This window comes from Orbicella franksi, chromosome 9 (genome assembly GCF_964199315.1).
Source record: "Orbicella franksi chromosome 9, jaOrbFran1.1, whole genome shotgun sequence".
Taxonomy (NCBI): domain Eukaryota; kingdom Metazoa; phylum Cnidaria; class Anthozoa; order Scleractinia; family Merulinidae; genus Orbicella; species Orbicella franksi.
In genome coordinates this window covers 1,312,963-1,335,683 of record NC_138153.1, presented here as the reverse complement: position 1 = coordinate 1,335,683, position 22,721 = coordinate 1,312,963, and the positions used below count along the sequence as shown (strand labels likewise).

Here is a 22,721-nt window from a genome sequence, read left to right as displayed (position 1 = left end):
TATTATTATTATTTTTCCATTTCTCCAAGTTTTCACCCTGTCAAGCTGTTTACATACACGTGTGCTTTGTGAACTTTTACCTTGGCGTTTGCTTTGGGGAAAAGTTAAAGAAATGTTTTTTTTTTGGCTGTTGACATTTTCTAGGCACTTCAGAGGGTCAAGGTGACCTGTTTAATTGGGCGCATCAGTTTTGCCCAAAGCCAATATTCATCTGCACTGCATGCGACCATCACCGTTTTTCCGTGGAATTCTCATCCGGTTCTTGTAAATGCAAGCTTGAAATTTATAATCGCGATGTTTATACCGCCTAATGAAAACCAATGAGTAATTTCCTCACAGCGCTAGCATCAAATATCCTTTACAAAACAGAAACAAAGCATAACAACATTTATTGTTGTAGATAAATGTTCTTATACCTGTTCGTTTGACTGTGGTCAAACTAATTTGCCAGCGATCAAAACCAAACTTGGAAAGGTAGGCGTGGAAGTGTATCTGATTTGGACGCCGGTGGATTAAAAAAGAAAACAGGTAGGAATGTGTGCGGGGTAAGAGTACGGAGTCCTGAGTTTATTATCTGCTTGCTCAAGTTCACAGAAACGAAAAACCTTGCATGCTGATTTGGTTCGCTCAGATTTGTGACAGTTATGCCAGAGATGTCCTCGAAAAACGTTTTAAACCATAAATTAAATTTAATTGTTGATTTATCCACTTAATTCTAAGAGATTGTCGTTTGTTGAGGTATTCTTCTGTCATCTTTTAATGTTAACATTTTAACGTTTCGCTACTAGTCTGGTGTTAGCAGACGAGTGAAGGACCACTGAAGTATTCAGTGAATCCCACTGAATATAGTTCCATGTTCTGTATGTTTTACTGCATTCTTAAAGGGGTATTTACTTAAAGTGTCATCAATATTTCAACAGGCCAGGTACGCCAAACTATTACTAGTCTATAAAGTACGAGGCAACTTTAATTTACCATTTTTTTATCGCTTGAATTTAAATTTGACTGATCTTTATTTTTAAAATACTCAGGAATCAATGCAGTAAGTTTAATGCTAAAGAGGACAAACAAGCCAGACGATCTTTCATTTAGCAAACTTGGACTTCTGAAATAAATTCAACTGTACAAAAGATATTCGAATATGTACAGAATATATTACCATTATTATGTTAAAGTGAGTCCGTTCATAAATACTAATGTGTTTTAATTATCACTTTTTCTGCTTTTTATCTGTCCTTTCTTGTTTCGGTTTACTGTATAACGTAGTGTAGCTGAGTGTCTGCCAGTCAGACCGTTTCATTTGTACTGAAAAAACGTCTGTTTCAGTCTACAGTCGAAGTAACAGTCCTTGAAAGAGACAAACCCAAGTAAAACAATTTACATGCGACTGCAATTGTAAACAAGCTGTTTAAAACGCACGGCAGTGATACCAAAGCAGCATCGAAAACTAATCATGATGGCGGTTGGAGGACGAACGAATTTGACCACAATGAAAGCGTAGGTCGCCTACGGACTGCATTAATAAGCTTCAGTTTATCATAGTCACAGTGCTTTTTTCTTTCATTCTGTGTAGCACTATAATGAACGAGGTGCCGTTCCATTATGCCAAGAATTCCGGACATTTCTGTCGGAAGTCCAATGATAACGTTCCGTTTCGGTTCGGTCCGACCGGAATCTTCATGATCACCTTCCACCTCTGGAATTTGTCAACTTTGACCGGTCGGACCGGTCGGAGCGAAATTTGCCGTTCCATTTTGACAAACCGGTTCATTCACCTACTTCTCTTCGGTAGATTTCACTTATGTACGGAATTTGAGAAAGGAATACAAAATGGTAAGAGCCATTCCTCTTGGTCGGTCCGGTTTGATCGGAAAATGTCGTTGCATTTTTCCTCGGGTAGTTCCACTGGTCTCTGACCGGTCGGAACGGCACAATGAAAAGCATCCAACGAGTGTCGATTTTACGCGCAAATCCGACCGCTATATAGGTCTTTAATTTGTTGCGGCGTTTAATCAACCCGGCCATCAAAAAGTGCCCCGACGTCGCGCATCTCCCAAGAGGATGAATCATGTTACCACGGCTGTAGGTTACGCTTTGTGCCGTTCTATTTTGAACCATTTTGTTTGGCTTGTTTGGCTTAGCCCGGTGAAGTGTTGCCTCCCGGTAGCTCTATATGACCATATTTATCGAATGTTTAGGTTAGGTAGTCGAAGTGTTTTTTATTTTTCCCGGCATTACATGTAAATATCAGTATCATGGTCATACTGATAATCATAAGGAATTTAAGGTGATGCCCCTTTTCCACATTGTGGGGGCGTGCAGCCTCCTTACCCTATTTATGACCAAAATCTTCGATTTTCCCTACTCTATTTATGACGTGACCAAAAAGTCGATACCTTATTTGAGACCGTTGAGGCTAGCATAGTTGAATACCTCAAGCAATACCTCAAGCAATACCTCAAGCAATAAGGACACTGCGACCAGCTTCTATTTTGTTGTTCGTGCATTAATGGCAAACTTTATTACACCTGTTTAGTTGTAGGCGACGGTGAAATGAATAAGTAATTCCTTCGCATTATTAACCCCATCGTCAAGCAAAGCCAGGGCTGTGGTGATGGTTTGAACTCTCACCTGGAGATCTATTGTCTGATCTAACATAACTGACGTGACTATTGAACTCTGACTTATGAAATCGCTGATTTAATACAATAACGGCATAAAGAAATAGTAAGAAAGGCTAATTAAGAGACTTAAGCACTTGTGGAACTTTTTATTGTTGGTCAGGTTGTTAGTGTTTGGAATCTAATAACAAAATTGTTTGTTTAGCTGATAGCAGCAATCTTCACAGCAGCAGCCATCGATGGGAGCACATAAGAACAAGAGTAGCGGTGGAATAGAGCTGTGCTCTGCGCCCAGTACCCAGAGTCTTGGAATCAACTCCACTTCGTTCCGCAAAAGTCGAACACGAGTAGAAGTATGTCTTTTGTGCCTGTGTGGAATACTTTTGTTGATCTGCGTCATTCTAGCTACGTTATTTGCAGTGGAGCTTTCAATACAGAACGAAGAAGTCCCTAAACCATCGGAGACTAACAATAGCGGGACATCCTCAACACCTCCTCCAAATCCTACCACTGGAAACTTCAAGCCAAGCGTGTGCAACACAGCAGAATGTCTTGAGCTTGCAGCACGCTTTAAACGGAACATGAACGAGTCCATGGACCCATGCGAGGACTTTTTCCACTTTGCCTGCGACGGCTGGATACGGGACAACCCGATTCCTTCCTCCCAAAACGAGTATATTACATTCATCAAGAAGATTCAAGCCAACAATGAGAAGCTCCGAAATATGCTGGAAGATGTCACCGGAAAACGTGATGATCCGGTTATGAAAGCGAAGAGGTATTATCGCTCGTGTATGAATGAGAAAGAAGTTGAAAGGACAACCAAACAGCAAATTTTGGAGCTTATCGAGAGCCTTGGATCCTGGGCTTTGGACAATAAAACGTGGAGTGGGACAGCCTGGAACTGGAAGAGTGCCCTAGTAAAGATTCAAAAAACATTTTTGCATTCCTCTCCTTTGTTTACCATTGATGTGCTAACAAACCCTAGACATTCCACAAAACATATTGTAAAGGTAAGCTTACAATAACACCAAGCTATGTGCCAGGCGTATTGGGGTGACTGTAGTTTTTCAGTTATATACAACGAAATCTAATCTAAACGACAACGAATCTATTCTCAAATCGTATCAAAGATCCCATAGTTTCAAAATTAACCTTACGATAAATCTTATAGAAATTATAATTAAACTTACCTAAATTCATGCTGCAAGTATAAATGTTTACTTTTGCTTTGGTCTAAATGTGGTAATTTGACATAAGAACAATTAAAGGAAAGGAAACTGACAAACATATGTCTTTGTGATAGGAAGCTTTGTATTGACATCACCAATACTGTGCATAAATATGCCTTTTGTCAATTTCCAAACTGTTGCTGGATAACTGCAATAGCCATGTGTCGTTTTGATTTTCATACGTGTTTTTTCTTTGTTTATGTAGTCGACAGTGGTAAGAAAAGTGACCGAGTTATTTTGATTAATTCCTTGTTAATTGTTTCATCCTCTAGATCGGCGAGGGCACTATTTAAATTTTCTTCGTATGGTCAGTTCGGTAATGCCGTGAAACATGCAGTAACGGAAAGTTTTAAGCTAATCAAGAAATCCGCCTGAAGGAAACCTCTGCAGCGTCATTAGCCCAGGCTTTGAAAGTAGGAGACCGCTAGCTGCTGCACGGTTACACACAATTGACTGAGAGCGGCTCATTTTGCCTGGTTTTATGGAATAAGTCTGAAGAAATATTTCATTTTGCTATCATCTGTTTGGATTAAATTGCCGTTGTTTTTATTCTTTCAGCTTCTTCTCCCTGAATTAAGCTTGATCCGTGAAGAGTATCTGGCAAACAACGACAGAGTTATTGAGGTAAGAAAATGAGTATTTTATTACCTTGCTCAGATAAGTTCAGTTTACAACTATTCAGCTTTTCCTTTGCTTCTTTTCATTTTATATATGTTGTTATTTGAATTATTTTTTCTTTGTTAGAAGAAGAATGCATATCTTGAATATATGACAACAGTAGGTATGCTTCTTGGAGGACAGAAATCTACCATTCTACAGCACATGTGGGGAATTCTCAAGTTTGAAGAACAACTTGCTCGGGTAAAGTGACTGTAGACACGTGATCAGATGCTTGGCCACGTGTTGCTTTGATACTATTTTTAGCTTTCAACATAACTTATCTTTTTTCTATTTCTTGTTTTCTTTGCAGAGTATGCCTTCTCAGGCGTTCCTTTACGAGAATACGCACAACACAGTTACAATAGAAGAACTCCAGAAACTCGCTCCTGGGGTAAAAGAAACATTTTGTGGCTCATTTCTAGCACTCAGTCTACTTTCCAACTCGTATTAGAGGATCAACTGTAACTCGGTTTCTTATCATTCTTACAACTACTACGCGGAAGGAAGTTTATTTCTAGTTTTCTTTCCTGCAGTAATTAATTGATTTATTTATTAGTACCGCAAAACCAAGACAAAATCAGCTATTAGTGGCCAGTAACGTGTCGTACGATGTAAATTATTTCGTAAGGAGAATGCATCCGGTTAAGGCTCAGTAATACTGGTACTCTACATTTGATGCTCTCCTCGTCTGAAGATTCTCACAAATTTCAATCTGTCTTCAGTTTTTGTTGTTTGCTAAAACTTTCGGGATTTTCCTCATATTTACAAAAAGTTAACTGTGCTCGATATTTTTGCCTGACACCAGCTAATCGTAGTATTGCCATTTCTTAAAAACGTTCTTTTACTTCACAGTTTCAATGGCTGTCGCATTTCAACAGCTTGTTCCCTCAGTATAACATTACACTAAACTCTTCCGAGAATATCATCGTCCCTGCGCCCGAGTATCTCCGAAATATGTCCGATGTTGTGCTTGCTGCAGATAACGTGTAAGTATTACTAGAGAAGCAGTCTGTGATGAACAACTTGTCCTATTAGGCATTTAGGTGTAAGCATCTGCATTGTCACCTAGATCAGCTGTTGGTTTGAATTACGATGGTAAAAAGTGTATCCACTTGTAAGAGGAGTGGTCGCTTTTTGGAACCACTTCAACGGACAAAATTTATTTCGCTCGTTCCAGGCGGTCAGAGGGGTTACTGTGGGATCGATGATCGAAAAAGCGTGCGGGTGATGACCGGACCCAGACCCGTTCGTTCGTGTGCCACCCGCTTTTTCGATCGTCTCCACCGACCAGGAGCCTGGACCAGGCTAAATTTCAATTGGCGTCAAAATTTAATTGAGGCAATTTATTGTATTTGCAAGAAGCCAAGAAGCTTATGTGCCTTTTAAAATGGCTCAGGGATCATTTTCTGGTGTTCTACCCCTACTGGAATGTAATAAGGGCCGGTTATAACAACCCACTGCTTATTTCATCGTTTTGGTCGTATCTGAACAGCGTAGTTTTAACTCAATTCTGCAATGCTTATTTCCAACAGAACCCTGTCCGATTACTTCATCTGGACAGTGTTAAGGAGACTAATCCCATTCCTCTCCAAGCCTTTCCGAGAGGCTGAAGCCAAATACAAAAGGCAAACTTCTCATATCAAAGCTGAACCAGCAAGATGGCTGACGTGCATTACAACGACCAACTACTACCGCGGGCTCACGTTTGCTACTGGAAGCTTATATATAGAAAAGGCATTTGACAAGAGGATGATTCCACTGGTTTGTCGCAAATACGATCTTTTCTAGCATTACATCAGTTTAAATCTTAATGCCAGATTCTGCTTAGACAACTATTTAACTCGGTTTGGTTCAGTGATTTGATTGAAGCATCTGAAGGTGTCCCAACCAAACCTGATCCTAAGACTTCTGATTCTAATAGAGAATAGCGCCGGAATCGAGGTTTTGTTCCACCATTTCCGATTGGGATGGTTAACTGTTCGTCTTGGGTGCTGATCTGCAACGCTATCCAACGTTGAACGGAACTAATAATTTACACGGGGTGTGCTTAAAACTTGTCTTCTTCTAACGGTGACAGCATATTTTATTCTTGGACGTTCTAATACAAATCGGAATTTTTCAGTCTGGACAACGGGATAATTGACTTCTTAAAGAGCCATATATATTCAAAACATTTCATAGGGAGACTGCAGAATTAACGAGCGGAATTGGAAAACGGTAAAACTGGGCTGGTTTTTAATGAGTCTAAAGCAAGTTTGTGTCCTACTAAGAAAACCTTTTTCAATTATTTGGTTGAAACAAGAAAGAATGGAGGGTAACAGGGTAATAATAATAATAATAATAATAATTAATACAAACTTTATTGAGTACTTTTTTCATACAAACTTGAATCTTACATGTATCTGGTAAAAATTCAGAATAACAATAATAATAATAATAAGTAAGAATATTAATTATTACATGATGTTAATCCTCGGCATGTGGTCACTATTCATAAAATAATCCCTATCGAGTTATTTTGTACATCATTCCTGACGTCATAAATCCCAGGAGTGTCTAGAAATTACCAATCGTGTGATCCAGCCCTATGACGCGCATTTTACTCATGTGGACAGTCCAAACGGCTTTGCAATCATTTTCATCCAGCAAGAAAATATCTACAGAACGGGCGTTGGAACTGGATAACATATCTACAAATAACTTGAGAGGGATTAACTTGAGAGTAAGGTCTATGTGAGTTCTCTTATCCTTTATCCTCTCTTGATTGAGTAAGGTCTATGTGTGTTCTCTTATCCTTCATCCTCTCTTGATTGAGTAAGGTCTATGTGAGTTCTCTTATCCTTTATCCTCTCTTGATTGAGTAAGGTCTATGTGAGTTCTCTTATCCTTTATCCTCTCTTGATTGAGTAAGGTCTATGTGAGTTCTCTTACTCTTTATCTTCTCTAGATTGAGTAAGGTCTATGTGAGTTGTCTGAGTTCTCTCACCCTTTATCCTCTCTTGGTTGAAACTTTCAAACAGTTAGAAAAGTGATGCGCTGCAGCGGAGTGTACAGTAAAAGTTGTTTAATTCAATAAAACCTGTCAGATATCGAGTTCAATTCACTGACGGAATTAAATCGTATTTTCCTAGATGAGCGAAATGATGGACAATATCAGAAAAGCTTTCCGAGAGGAAGTGGCTGATTTGACTTGGATAGACAGCGAAACAAAACCAAGACTATACCAAAAGGTAATATTTTACAGGCTTATCACTTTTCTTAGGTTGCCGCGCTATGCTCTGGAAAAGAAAACAAACCATATTGGTCAAAGTTGTGTACCAGGTGAGAATATTTGATAACAATGACAAGTTACTTCTTGTAATCGGTCAGTTTTTCTATGTAAGGAGCTTTTAAAATTTTATCGCTCTACCAATTATTTTTGAAGTTACTTTGACCCGTCCACCATCACGAAATTTCAAAGGTACTACTCTTCATCAATTAGAATGAAAACGTTTCCTCGAAATATAGTGCAACTTCCATTTCGTCTATTATTTGTCAACTGTCTCAGTTGTCTATTCGTTCTATTAGCATGAATATTTATTTGGCATGATGATATCATCTGACTATAATTAAATTCGTATTCAAATGGCAACATAGTGAAAATATGTTATTAACAATGCACTGAGAACTTACGTTAACATGTTGAAGTATATCGATAATCTTTTGTTCTCTCCCAGGAAGATGCGATGGTCGAGAAGATCGGTTACCCAGAAATATGTGTGAATAGAACTCTACTCAGAGAGTACTATCAAGGGGTGAGTGTCAGTTGAATCATCAAGCTACTTCAAGTATCCATCATAAACAGTGTCTTTTCGGTGTATCCTTCCCCATTCCCTTTTCGTTTCTTTTTTCCCTTTCTTGGTACGGGAACAACAGACCTCGGTAGGTAACTTTTTCTACTCTACCTATTCTTTGCGTCTCCATCGATGATCACAGGTGGGAATCAGGGTCCAGTCCAGAGTAGTCAGCAATATTTTTTTCATGCTAGACGAAATCGAGCAACCATGTTCCCAGGGCTTTGCCCTTAGAGAAATCTTTAAGGGAAAAGTCCTGGGAACGAGGTTGGAAATCGAGGCTATCTGAAACACTTCTGTGGAGAATTCACAGAGAAGAGACTCCCAGGTTTCGGGGGGAGGGATTCAAGGGATATGCTAACTAAACTATGTAACTAAGGGACGATTATAGATAAAATCAATAATTCAGCAATGACCAAAATGGCTGCCAATGTTTCTTCAGCTTTCCCGTACAAACATGAGTCGTTTTGTTTCTTTTTAGCTTGAAGTAGACGACACAAGATTTTTGTTGAACGAAGTAAATGTCAGCAAGTGGTACTCGGCACAGTCTCTCGCTAAGCTGAGAAAGCCTTCAACGCGTGGACAGTAAGTGCATTAGCTGTTTTGCAGCGATGAATGTTCCTCACATAATGCGCATGCTAATATCAGTATCACCAGACAGCCGATACTAACCCATGCTCTTAAATTCCAGTCCTGTAATCCTTGTTACAATTAATGCTAAAACAAACATTTGTTTTAAACTTTAATTTGAGATTTTTTTCCAGACTGCGATGAGAATAAAGAAGGTCATTAACATGCAGCTGGAAGATATTGCCGGTTTGATGTAATGCAACACTCACGCCTCGCCATCAGCCGCGCTGAAAATTGAAAACAAAATTGCAAGTTCAACTGCACTACTGAGGCAGTAGTTGTCAAATGGGTGTGATGTGCTGTTTCTTAACTCTGCTTTTAATTCACACGGCATACATTCACGACGTTCATAAAGAGAGTGTGGAGGTTACATTATGGCAAACGCAATTAGTTTTGTCTTTCTTGGTTCTATTATAGATGGTTCGATGGGCCGCAATCTGTTAATGCATACTACCAACGAGAGAAAAATGAAATAAGTAAGTCTTGACATGCGGTGCCAAAAATATGTAATATTTATCTAAGATGCGACAAGTGAATCATCCTGTGACACAAGCTAACCAGAAAAAATATATATATCCGAGTTCTCTCCTATCTGGAGTTAAATCTATGACCTCCTGAGCAAAATTAAGTTCCTCAAACCACCTGCACGAACTATCGAGTTTTTGTTGTATAACTGGTTCATGCTTAGTTATGGTTCTCAATACTGCAAGATAAATCACACCACTATGACTCTACTATTTCTTTATTGCAGATGTCCTGGCAGGGATACTTCAGCCTCCATTTTACCACGGCCGCTTAGCACCACGGTATGGAGGAATATTATTTAGCCCTTTGAATACCAAACTTTCGCCAAAAAATACCGTTTTTAACCGTTTTGTCAGGTTTTTTAGCTGCCATGAGGCTAAGTAAGCCTAAGTTTTGTTAAAAAAGCTTTTTTTTTTACTAAAAGGAGAGATTTTTCGAGGATTAGGTACAAAATTGAGCAAAACTTCAATTACGGGCATGCGCATAAGCCAAAATTAATCGTTCTCAATTAACCGTTCTCAATTTCGTTTGTTGGCCCTTTCCTTTCTGTTTTTCTCTGCCCTTTTACACTGGCTACCTTTTGCATTGTATGTTCTTTCTGGCTGCAGTGAAAAGTTGGATGTTAATTACGGGCGAAGCCTAGAAATGGACCTTGATCAATCATAGGCGTTGTGGACCATTTTACCACCATTTTTGCGCCAAAACTGATAACCTTGTTTTTCGATTTGCGACGTCGGAATGTCGTCGATATCTAAACCTGACCATTGTGCGGAAAGGGCTAGCCTAGCACTACTATCTGCTTATCAAGAATATCTGATGACATTTAAATTGATGACGTCACAAGTGGTACTAAGAGCACGACCATTAATCACGCATATATGCGTAATTGGTATTCAAAGGGTTAGGGGGCACGCTAAATATTGGAGGCAAACTGTTTAGCGACATGATCACATTAAATACTGGGGGAAAACTGTTTAGCGGTCACACTAAATACTGGAGACAAACTGTTTAGAGGTCACACTAAATGTTGGAGGCATATTACTTAGCGTCACATTAAATATTGGAGGAAAACTGTTTAGCGTTCACACTAAAATAAATAAATACACATTAAATACTGGAGGCATATTATTTAGCGGGCACCCTAAATGCTATCTAAAAGATGTTTTCAGCAACGTTACTCTATAGACTTACCTTTGTTCATATACACAGAGCAGTGAACTTTGGAGGAATTGGCATAGTCTTGGCTCACGAGCTTACTCATGGCTTTGATAACGTCGGTAAGGAATATAACAGCATAGCTGTAGTGGCTGCGTTAGCGATTCAAACCTTCCCTAGCTAATAATTTCCTTCGCCGGCTAAAGACTGACGAGAAATTTTGTTTAAAAAAAGGCGCCATTTGATGCTTCCGAAATTATCCGCTTTATTTGCTGGATTCAAAAGAGACAAAAGAGACAAAAGTTTTCCGCATTGGGGACTACTATTGTTTGGGGGTTTTGCTTATAAAATGAGGAGGTATGTATCTCAAAAATCTTTAAAATCAGGTGGTTATCATCTGTCATGTTTGTTGATATCGTTGTTATTAAAAGCTGCTGCTATTGACTTTCTTTGTTAACTCATCATTGTAGGTCGTCTTTTTAATAAATACGGTGAGATCGGCAAGCCGTGGTGGAGCAACTTCACATTAACTGGATTCCAAAACAGATCCCAATGCCTGGTCGACCAGTACAATGAATACCCACTAGATGTGTATGGCCGAAAGATATTTGTACGTAAGGAGAAGCGTATCGCGTATAGTGGAGCTAGCGGCTAGAGTCTGTGAACCACGGGAAATTTTATTCATCATTTACCGACTTGACTGAAGAAGGCGTGGTACTAAGCTCATGATCAGCGCGCCGGAAGAGAGACTGTTTTTTTTTTTTTAGATTATAAAATTTAATTCTAATTAACTTATTTTGATATTGTAAATAACTTATCGTGTCCCCAGTTAGCAGAAATGCTAAATCCCTTGATACGATGATGCGAGAGACCGCAAACAATAATGCTGGCCATGTATTTTCTGCGGCACAGTTTTTGTCTGTCCGCAGTCTCCTTACCGCGACAAAGATATGATATTCTGGATCTTTGCCTATTGTCCGTTGTCACGCGTTTTACATGTGACATTGACCAATCCGCAAAGATTTGGATTTGAGTCTCATCTGAGCTTATTACTATCATGTGTATTTGATGGACGCCGGATCGGTCAGCCAGTAGGTTGCTTCACTTCTTGCTGCATGCTACACCGTGCTGACGAGACCCAACCAGGTCGAAACAGCTGTCCACGCGGGTTGCAATTCTTGGCTTTCAGTTTGGACTCTCTCATGTTGTTGTCCCGTTAAGCTCTTCACGTATTTATCAGCCTTGCTTCATTGTTATGTTTAATTCCCTTGACACTGAAATAAAGTTTTTTGACACTTCCCTCTCGCAGAGCTTCTCTCAAGCCACAAATATATCCATATTGTCAACCTAACGCGAAGACCGTACTGGTAGAACATTGGCTTAGCATTGCGTTCACGATGTCTACATAGTACAGACAGTTGTTGTCGCTTCATGTCACACAAATGTTACATAAGCGCAAGAATCTTTAAATCAAGTAAAAGTGGCAAATGCTAACAATGTAGTGTTTAAAGTAAAACCTAGTAAATCAATATCCTAACTCTTTAGGTTGACGGTCGACTAACATTATCCGAGAACATTGCCGACAATGGAGCTCTCAAGATTGCCTTTAGGGTGAGCAGAAGAACACTTTTACATTACTTAAAATATTGTAGGAACAGACTGTTGTTTTGTTTTGTTTTGTTATGAGTAGATATTATTCAGTATTGCCATTTTTTCTCACAGGCTTACAAAAACTGGGTGCGAGAACGTGGCGTTGAGGAGCTGGTGCCTGGTCTGAAGAGATCTAGTGAACAGATGTTCTTCCTGAGTTATGCACAAGTAATAACATTTAAAATCACGTCAATCTTTTGAAAGATTTTTCGGTTCCTAGTCACATGGGATCACAGATTGGCCGAAGTTAAAATTACACTAGTTGGCAAGATTATAGTAAAAAAGACACAAATCCTTAAAAACATAAGGTCGAAGAAAACAGAATCGATCATCTTTAGTACGGACACCAAAGGACAACAGCTGAGAGAGGTGTCCGCGATATAGAGCTAGAGGTCGAACCTCTCCTTACGGACACCCTCTACCTCTATATTGCAAACACCTCTACAAAACGGACACTCAGTTGTCGCCCGTTGGCAGGTTGGTGCCCGTACTAAAGAGGGTCAAATGTATATGAATTCTAGTTACGCTGGGACCAAGTCAACTGTCCGTAATATGGAGGTTTCCTTTTTATAGAGTTGTCTGTAAGAAGAGGTCCGATTGTATTTGAAAACGCTTCTAACAGAACCGTTAGAGATGATCGTCGCCATTTTGAAAATGTTATATTGTGCTTGTGTACGACGATAACGCAATCCAGAAGACCTGATTGGGTAGAAATATAAAATACTTCAGGTGGGTTTTGCGAACAAGTGTGTGAAATATCAAAGTTATTACTATCGACACAACTTCTGTTTTTTTGGGTTCTTTTCCTGTCAGATGTGGTGCAGTAATTTTAGTCCCACACAGATCTTCAGGAGAGCTAAAGCTGATCCACACGCTTTACCTATTTATAGGTAAGTCATTTCCTGGCTCCTCAGTTTAAAGCGCGCCCATGGGATCAGGAGCCATGATAATCGCTCCTGTTTTACTGCCAAACCCCCATAACTATCATTGAAAGAAGTATATTTTGGTCCGCGAGGAGAATTGATGTTTCATGAACACTTGAGTCTTTAGAGCTTGACAGATGTTACTCGTTACTTTCAGGGTAAATGGTGTTTTGTCCAATATGGAAGAATTTGCCAAGGCGTATAACTGTCCGAAAGGAAGCCCCTTGAATCCCGAGCAGCGCTGCAGACTGTGGTGAAACTGGATCAGTTTGGTTCACATCAAGTTTACGTATCCATGTAGATAATGTTGATAAAAATAAGGCCTTCGTGACGTCACCTTGGGTACACCCGCGTGTTTTGGCAAAAGGCAGTTTTATCAGTTAAGGTGCTAGCTGAAACAGATTGCCATCTAATCAAATAACTCAGCAGTTTTGTGCCAAAATTCTGTAAAACAAAGTGCCCTGTAATATATTGTCTTTTAACACAAACGTCTTCTACACCTGCATTAACAATATAAATAACAACGATCAGATTACGGAAATTCAGAAAGTAAACTATGAGTGATAAAGTGATCAGGAGATTTTCCAACTGCAAGAAGAGAATCCAATAACAGATCGCCAAATCTGTAAATAGAGTCAATAGAATGCTTATCATAAATGGCCTCTAATTCTTGCTGTTATATACCTCATATAGACATAAATCAATGTTTTATTGCCATTCACTAAGATGGACGTGAAGATTACCTTAGAACATGGCTTGTAACGTGCTCAGCAAGAAATTCGTCCCTCGTTGCTGTGAATTCGCACATGATCAATAATGCAGTAACTCATACCACCCTCTAGTTTTACAGTTCAAGAACAGATCACTTGGTTTAACATGAAGAGATTATCACAGAATTAACTGAACGGCCAGGTAGTTATATGTCGAGGGTCAAATGAGATGCGGATAACGTAAGTATACGTGGAGAGATGAATGAGATGCAGGCCATGTAGGATGACTACGCACTTCACCATCGTGATTAGATGAGAAACCACCGACCGAAGTAAGTGAGCTGACAAATGATCCCGCATTCGAAATGGAATCCAAGCAGATAGCACTTCTATCTAAAGTGATAACACGGATTAACCCTGTTTAGTTCGCGCTTTTGTCTTCAAAACACAAAACATGCTTAAACTTGCTTGAGGTTCCTTTGTCTTATAGCAGTTGCGCCTTGCTTAGGCTAACCTTTCTCCGTAAAAATGGACCTGTTGAGCCCCTCCCCCACCCCCCTCCGGTAGTCGCGATGCACGTCATTCATAATTCACGACAAGAGGAGTTGAAGTTTGACAACAATTTAGAGAATAGTACAGTGATAACGCTTCTTGACTACTCATCCATCATTATACAACTGGTGAATACCGTAAAATTCCGAAAGTACCGGCCCCTGCGAAAATAACGGCTCCCCGAAACGTTAATTTCTTAACCTTCCTCAGTGAACCCCGAAAGTAACGGTGCCCCCAAAAGTAGCGGTCCACCCGAGACTTGGCGGTCTCTGTTCTCAAGCGCGGGTCATGCAGATGGAACAGCCTGAATGTATGACTGAACAATGACTTGAAGAGTTATCTGTGATTTCATTCCTAACGTGACTGAATTTTCCTTGAAACTATAATTTATAAGCTGTATTTGGCTAGCAGCAGAGTCAAATGATATACTGTAGGGTAATCAGTTGTACTATGATATAATGCTTCCGTTATACTTTCGTCCTACAGTACAAACCGGTTTTGGGCCTTTTTTGTCGACACAGTCTGCTCTGTTTACGGGGGTAGTTGAAAACCTACATAAATGGTCATTAACGGAATGTTTAATTTCTTGTGTTACGTGTCCGCTTTGTCTGAAACGACTGTTACTGTAAAAGCGTTTTTTAACCATCCGAAAGTAACGGCTACCCGAAAGTAGCGGCCCCTTTCGCCTGCTAAATCGGAAAGTAACGGGGGCCGTTACTTTCGGAATTCTACGGTACCCATCAAAACATAGCAGTGCCTTTACACTAGTGAGTACCGCAAAGCTCGCTGAGTAACGTCCCCCTCCCCCCGCTCCAACCTCATACGCATGTTTAACCGTAGGAAATTTAACGCGTCTAATAAATAGCCTCTAAAGTGGAAAAGAAAAAAATACTAAGGACGATGCAAACGTTGTCTGGACATTGATTCTTTTCAATGTGAACTTTTTGGTTGACTATAAAACTGTCAAACGTTTGCCATAAACAAAACCAGTTATGTTTTTGTTCACATTGTGTACCAGTTGTGTTTTCATATACAAGATACGTTTGAGTGACCCGAAAATAGCAATCTCTTGAACAGGAACCTTCCAAAGGAAAAAAAAAAGGTTGCTAAATCTGAAAATAAGGGGAGTTACCACCACACATAGACCAGACTTTACGGCAAGAAGATATGAAGACATATTCATTCGTAGACTACGGTAATGAAGGAATTTCGAAATCTCAACATTGTATTTCAAGTTTCGGTACTTTTATTGCCTTAAATTTGATTTACACATTTTTATTAATATATATTCCAGCACTTCTTTTAACTTAGTTAAGTTGATTACTTTCTTGAAGATAATATTATCTGAATAACAAACGACCGCATATAACCTAAGTGGTCTTAACAAATCTCTAAGCCCTTCACCGATCCTCCTCGTCCCCTTCCCCCTCCACAAGCAACGGTTTCTACAAAGTCACAGCAAAGTGTCGTCCGAGATAAATAAGTTCTCTTTATAAGAACCTCTCCTGCCAAGTTTTAATTATATCGTTTGGCGTGAAACTCGGAAAATTCCTGTTGAACCTAAGAGAAGGGTAGGAGGAAAAAGAAAACTAAGCTTTTGTCGACCAGAGTAACGACAACACTTAGGTAAATTAGGTATGAAGATACTCTCGGGAACCTAATAAATCTTATTGTATTGTAAATACTATTCTATGAATCCAGCACAGTCAACGTTGCAACATATACTTGAGTAAATATCAAATCGTAGTTGATGTAGAGCGGCAAGTGATGAATTACGTCATTGCTACGTCAAACTATCGTTACCACTTACTCTTAACTTTTTCCGCATATAGACAAACTATATAGCAAATACTACTGAACAAACTGAGATGTGGCCGGATTAGGTAGGGACAAGGGGAAGAAGTCCCATGTTAATGTCAGCTTCGTGGAACAATCACTTGGTAGCAGATAATTTGAAAGCGAGGTCGCGGAGCCGCTGCACACACACAACGCGTTGCTGCCTGTGATCAACAAGTGGGGCAGGATAATCTTGACCAATCACACAGCCGCAAGACTCTTGGAGATCACGTGGTGCCATCCACGGTTCAAAAATGTAGTTTGTGGGAAGGTTTCTTACCTCTGGGACATATTTTCTGGAACAAAATTAAAGAAATGAGGGTTAATGATGTCGCAACAGCGTACTACTTGAAAGAAATAAACTATGACCAAAGTTAACAGACGAGCCAAAACTCTTCTCCTTATTGACGGTATATTTAATAGAATGTTTCGAGTCTAAAATGAACGTTTAGACCATCATGCGGCATCACTGACAACTGTTCTCATCACTAACAGGTCTTCGTATTTCTTTCACTGGTTCTTACTTCCTCGACAAAATTTAAAGCAGACCAACTGCACCAATAGGGCAACAAATCTGGTCAACAGTCCTTGGCGAAAAGCATTCCGAAGAAAAACGTCAATGATGAATTATCACATTGTGGCTAGGCTAGAGGAGAGAGGTGAAAACAAAGAGCATCAACGAAAAGGCGAAGACTCCCCATAACTTGTTTATAGTACACTGGCTTCGGAGTGCAGATCAAACATCCCCCAGCTCTCTTCACTTGCAAGCTGGCAGAAGAATGAAGTACAAACTGGGCAAAAGTGGAATTAAAATAACAAACCTCACATATTCACCAGTGGGATCAATCTTTTTCCCAACATCCACTGGGCAGAACCAAGGCACATGCTCTTTCACAAAAGTGCTTCCTGACAGCCAAAGCCAGTTGCCTACATTCAGACTCCACTCTGCATCCAACTGAAGCTCGTCAAAAACCTACAATGAACAAAAAATAGGCTATTCATTACTGAAATCAAGAGTAGATAGATCATAATGGACAAGTCAGATAACCTACCAAAATACTCTTGGCTTGCCTGACAAATAAATGTACCACTCAGGAAAGTTCATCAATGTTGGCTTAAGCTACTCTAGAGCCTTTGAAATTTCAGCGTCCAGTATTTTATCTAGAGCACTTAAGTGCTAATCAACACACATTGCAACCTACTTTGCTTGGCGACCACTCAGTAAAACTGACCTTAAACCCTTCTTCCCAGCTAATCCAAAGACAACCACGTGTCAAGAATGAGCCAACGGCCTTTCGGGCAACGTCATGAATCCATCCTTCTAAGTGGAGTTGTCTCATAATAGCGTCAATCCAAGGAAAACCAGTCATACCCTGCGACAAACACATGGTAAAGGTAAATTATGCACACAAGCTAAGTGGTCCATCAGGCCGGAGCTTATCCCGGTTTCTGTAGCATCAAGCGACTAGAAGTATTTCTACTCCCCCTGGATGGGATCCTAGTCCATCGCAGGGTTACCCCAGCATTAAATTCGCCGGTACCCATTTGTACACCTAGGTGAAGAGGCACTGTGAGAGTAAAGTTTGTCTTGCCCAAGAACACAACACAATGTCCCCGGCCAGGGCTCGATCTTGGACCGCTCGATCCGGAGTCAAGCCTCCTAACCATGAGGCCACTGCGCCTTCACAGACAAACACATGACTGCGCTTTTGTATGAGATTTTGTATGAACATGCATTTTCCACGGTAAGGGTCCCCTATACAAATGACGGAAATATTCATGGTATCATGGAGGGGGCAAATTTAGCAGATAACTTAGTGGTGTTTATAGGGTTTCTCTTTCAGTATTTAAACGGAAAAACCGATATCACTTCAGGTTCTAACAATTAAATAAATAAACAGTAATGATAGTATGGATAAGATAAGTTATAAATAATGCCACACAATCTAGCTAGACAAAAATTACTCTAAAATACATTAGACTGTCTCTAATTTATTCAAAATAATCGATGTAAATGATTGTCGGCTAACTTTTTGTTTTAGAATTGAGCCAGAGTTTCTGGTGTCTTTTCCAGATCCTTTTCTCACCGCGTCATTGTTCTAGGGACTTCTCACCGACAATTTAGTTATCTAATTCTTCCTCTAATATAGTTTCCTTACATCTCGCCAGCAGAATACTCGATATTGACAAATTACAGATATTTGTATCAAACCATCTGTTGCAAAATCTATGGTTTACAAAATGACTATTTACCTCAAGTCACACGGTCTATGAAATAAAAAATTCTAGAGCATACAATCGAAACAGATATCATAACATAGGCCTAAGAAGGACATTAGGACTCTTCTAGAATTGTGTACGTTACGGTATGGTAAGAGGTTCCTTTCAAGACTGACCTGTTTCCATTTGTGAAGATACTCTGGAGAATCTTCCCAAGGAATTTGAAGACTTAGTGAATTGTTGACCATCTCATGCGCACCTGGCACCTGGCTTCCAACAAGAAAAAAGAACTCACGCCAAAAGAGCTTACTGTACACCTCTGGAGGCGGATTCACTGTCTTGTTCTGCAAAGAAATTTACAAATGTTCAAGGAATTGGTAACAGCTTGATAGGGTGCCTATCTAAGGGCAGCACCTGTTGACGTGATATGTCCATTGGCAAACATCCAATTACACTTTTCTCTAAGCAGACCACATTACAGGATTATTAACATGCAAAAGACTTCCCGTGTACCTTTATATATTCCTCAGTCATTCTCTGGTAAAGAAGCCGCGATGAGAGGCAGCCCAACCTCAGGTAAGGACTCAAGTGACTTGCCGACGGCATCAGAGAATTTGCAGTTAATGGCGAATCGCAAAAATCGTTCTCTTTCATCTGTGGGATCAATAAAATAATTCACTACAAGACACAAAGAGTCAATCTGATAGAAAGCTTTAGCCTTATCTAGTAGTTCCACGTCCATTTTTAAGCATAGTTTACTGGCTGATAGCTCTTGCTTACAGTCATCGGAAATTGACAAATTGACGTCCCTTTTTCTTGCGTCCGTCCTGTTATTGATCATGAATTTCGTCAAAACAATGTGTTGACTCGGCTATCGCCTCGTAAATCCACAGCTACTTTGACAATGCTGTGACGAAATTCATCGACAATGACAGGACAGACGCATGAAAAATTGAAGTCAATTTGGTTTTTACTATAACAACATCGTTATCGTCTGTCCGCTTATTGACATTGAAAATTCGCCAATTAGCTCCAATTAGCTCCAATTAGCACGCGAGAATTTTTGCAGTTACCGTATAATACGTGACGTACAGACAATTCCTACAGGTACAACATCCCTTATTAGAAGCTTTTTCATAATGACTAAAAAAAGATGGAGTAACACTTATTTTTTTCCTTGTTGTTTGTCTTACACGTTATTTCCTCCCTTTGCAAAACAGAGATTGTTCTGAACTCCGTTGGGCACACTTCTCAAAAGAAAAGAATGTCAAATGCATGCAAGGCTGTGCAAGGAGTATTGCACCTAAATTACAAACTACAGGGATATGCATAGCAAAAGGAGTAATACCTTTTGCAAAGCTGCTTCCATTCTCGTTAAAGCCTCCTGCTCCCCACCTGGGTAAAACCAAGAGCCGGTAGCAGCTGGTTTTTGGAAGCCTATCTCCTCCACGGTAGGTACTCCGTATTGTTGGTTATGGTCTCTCGCTACAGGAGTCAAACAGGAGCCAAACAGCTGTCTATTGACCCTTGGTGCCGGCATCTGTGGCCTTCCTAGCTGCAATGCAACCTCCATAAACTCATCAAACACTTGTGGTGCTCTTCCCTCAGTTGACATCAACAGCACTTCAGCATCATAAAGAGTGTGTGAAACACGGCTGATCACTTCAACTCCACTTTGTTTAGTAAGACCAGTGATGACCGCATCCCTGCTCTTCCTAAATGGCTCACAATCAACCTCGAACGACAGCCGAGTGATGCCCCACTCTTTAAAAAGTGAAGGCAGCATGTCCATAGGTCTTCCCTTCAGCACAAAAAGACGTGAACCACACTGAGCAAGACCCCTGTCGAGGTCTTGAAGTGACTGAAGCAGGAAATGCCAGCGGTTTGGGCTGACAGTCATCTTATCTTCAGCAGAACACTCCAAGAAGTACACTCCGTAAAACACCTTGCTGTCTGCGAGACATTCACGCAGGCTGGGATTGTCGTGAAGTCTCAGGTCCTTTCTGAACCAATGAAGGCTCCTATGACCTAAAAAGGGAAAAATTAATAGATCAAATGAACAGAAGCGCCATGCTTCGTACGAGTAAAGATTTGTTTTGACTGAGGTTGGCAGTGACTTCTGTCACCGAACGTCAAATTTTGGTAAACATAATTTCAACAGCATTGAAAACGCTCTCAAACAGAAGGAGCAGAGTCTTCGCTTAACATGTTTGTTCTACATTCAACATGTGAAATGACCAAATTGTTTTTTCCAATTCAACAGTGAGGGGGTCACTTCTGAAACAAGACGCTAAACACATTCAAGTTTAGTAGCGAGAATTTTTTTTATCGTTGTCATCGGTGTCGCCATCATGGTTGGTAGAGTTCCCTGAATTTCCAGCAGACCTTGTCATCTACCAAACGATGTCCTAGGGGACCACTATAGGGTTATACAGTTCTGAACCCACGGTGTCATAAGGTTTTCTCCAGTGGAAAACAAAACAGTTGAGGGATATAACAAACGCTGAATGAAACTACTACATGAACAAACAAAAAGCATCCGAAGCAGGGCCAGTTTCACTGCAGCTGGCCCCTCTTCTCATTCCACACTGTTCGAGTCACTCTTTCTCAGCTGTGGCAGATATATAAACAATAGCTTCTATTTGGCGCGAAAAAATAGGCTCAGATGTTACTGCGCGGACATTGTCTGTTCCGAGAGGCGAACAGTTTTCCAACAGCGAAGCTCGAGGAAGACTGTGGGCTTCGGGGAACAGATAATGTCCGCGGACAAATATTCGAGCATATTTTTAAGTCAAATGGAGGCTGTTGTTTATATACGAGTTCTTCCTCACAAAGGGGATCTCATTCTTATATCAGAAGTACTAACTAACTATCCCTCTCATGCCACGTGGCACAAAGGGTCACAATGATACACAGCATTAAATTGCTTTGGAAACTAAGAGGGAAAGAAACCTGTACAAGTGTTACTGTGAATACAAAAATCTGTATGCATCGTGAATAGTTCTAAACAATACTCGAATAAGTACCAAAAATATCCAAAGAGATGCAGAGATCTTTCAAGCGCCGAACACAGATTTCCCGCTGTTCAGTGTGACTAGCCACAGGTTCAGGATAATCGTCACCCACAATGCACCGTGCAGCTTTTTGCACTTTCAAAGGTGCTCTCCATGGTTCAAACAAATACTTTAGAGGTAATCTCTTCAGTTCAGGAACATATTTCCTGCAAGCAAAGTTTAGAGACAGAATATCAGGGTACTAAGAACAATAAACAAAAACCTACACAATTCAGAGAAAGGAAACCTTAGAAAATCCGCGATCAAAAAAAACAGTAAACCATACAATGTTTATGGATAATATCCATTCCACCACGTTTCAAAATCAGTACATTACAACTTGCCACCTCTAGATATTTACTACGATGTGGACGAAACCCGATGGGTGCCCTGGGCGAAAAAAAAAAAATATGAAAAAGATATCTTAAAGAGTAGATTAAAATATGAATGGAAGGAACTACAATTACAGTGCAAAAAAGAATTCTACTCCTCCAGAAACCTCGTTTAGAAAATTATATCCCTCCAACAAGGACCACCCTGTCACTCTCAACAAGAAAAACTTAACCACATTTAATAATAACCTAACACTATCATCACAATCTAGTTCAGACATTCATTATTTTTGTGTCTTGTCCAGTTTACATTCATGTTGTAAGCTGAATACAGAAGAAAAGTCAATAATTTCAAACGGCAAATGCCTTCCATAACAAACCAAAGGTAGCAATCCCATAAAACAGTATTCACAAAATTAATCTTAGGCCTTCTTATAAAAAATACCTCACATATTCACCAGTGGGATCAACCTTTCTTCCAACCTCCACTGGACAGAACCAAGGTACATGCTCGTTCACAAAAGTGCTTCCTGACAGCCACAGCCAGTTGCCTACATTCAGACTCCATTCTGCATCCAACTGAAGCTCGTCAAAAACCTACAATAAACACATTTTAATCCTTACTGCTGCTGTTATGTTACAAATGAAACCACTTCTAGTCGCTCTTTATCTACCTTGTATCCCTCTTCCCAGTTAACCCAAAGGCATCCCCTGGTCAAGAAACATCCAACAGCCTGACGTGCTACATGAGGAATCCAACCCTCTATCCGCAACTGACGCATTACTGCA

General features: G+C 40.1%; 2 protein-coding genes across 2 annotated transcripts; one reads left to right on the top strand and one right to left on the bottom strand.

Moving 5' to 3' along the window:
* The first annotated feature begins 2,800 nt into the window (after positions 1 to 2,800).
* LOC145497878 (endothelin-converting enzyme homolog) lies at positions 2,801 to 13,651 on the top strand. The gene is made up of 17 exons (XM_081477738.1): positions 2,801 to 3,634; positions 4,412 to 4,468; positions 4,598 to 4,714; positions 4,824 to 4,904; positions 5,366 to 5,499; positions 6,046 to 6,274; positions 7,645 to 7,743; positions 8,230 to 8,307; positions 8,828 to 8,931; positions 9,394 to 9,452; positions 9,728 to 9,782; positions 10,711 to 10,778; positions 11,127 to 11,266; positions 12,202 to 12,267; positions 12,379 to 12,474; positions 13,120 to 13,196; positions 13,387 to 13,651. Exons 1-17 carry the CDS (start codon positions 2,861 to 2,863, stop codon positions 13,484 to 13,486), a joined length of 2,334 nt encoding a protein of 777 aa, XP_081333864.1. The 5' UTR covers positions 2,801 to 2,860; the 3' UTR covers positions 13,487 to 13,651.
* Positions 13,652 to 15,551: 1,900 nt separating this feature from the next.
* On the bottom strand, positions 15,552 to 22,714 carry LOC145497110 (cryptochrome-1-like). Its single transcript, XM_081476906.1, has 9 exons — positions 22,607 to 22,714; positions 22,378 to 22,529; positions 21,574 to 21,767; positions 19,896 to 20,575; positions 19,061 to 19,201; positions 18,724 to 18,891; positions 17,560 to 17,700; positions 17,149 to 17,300; positions 15,552 to 16,623 (listed from the first exon to the last, which is right to left on the bottom strand). The coding sequence occupies exons 1-9, from the start codon at positions 22,712 to 22,714 to the stop codon at positions 16,425 to 16,427; spliced, it is 1,935 nt and encodes a 644-aa protein (XP_081333032.1). The 3' UTR covers positions 15,552 to 16,424.
* Positions 22,715 to 22,721: the final 7 nt, after the last annotated feature.

Bases quoted from the DNA above. Each gene is read 5' to 3' on its own strand.
- LOC145497110 (XM_081476906.1), bottom strand. From the start codon at position 22,714: ATGCGTCAGTTGCGGATAGAGGGTTGGATTCCTCATGTAGCACGTCAG. The intron at 20,576-21,573 runs GTACTTATTCGA...TTCCCTTTTTAG, and splicing joins CATCTCTTTGGATATTTTTG to GTCATAGGAGCCTTCATTGG. The intron at 17,701-18,723 runs GTCAGTCTTGAA...TGTTTGTCGCAG, and splicing joins ATCTTCACAAATGGAAACAG to GGTATGACTGGTTTTCCTTG.
- LOC145497878 (XM_081477738.1), top strand. From the start codon at position 2,861: ATGGGAGCACATAAGAACAAGAGTAGCGGTGGAATAGAGCTGTGCTCT. The intron at 4,715-4,823 runs GTAAAGTGACTG...TTTTCTTTGCAG, and splicing joins TTGAAGAACAACTTGCTCGG to AGTATGCCTTCTCAGGCGTT. The intron at 10,779-11,126 runs GTAAGGAATATA...TCATCATTGTAG, and splicing joins TCATGGCTTTGATAACGTCG to GTCGTCTTTTTAATAAATAC.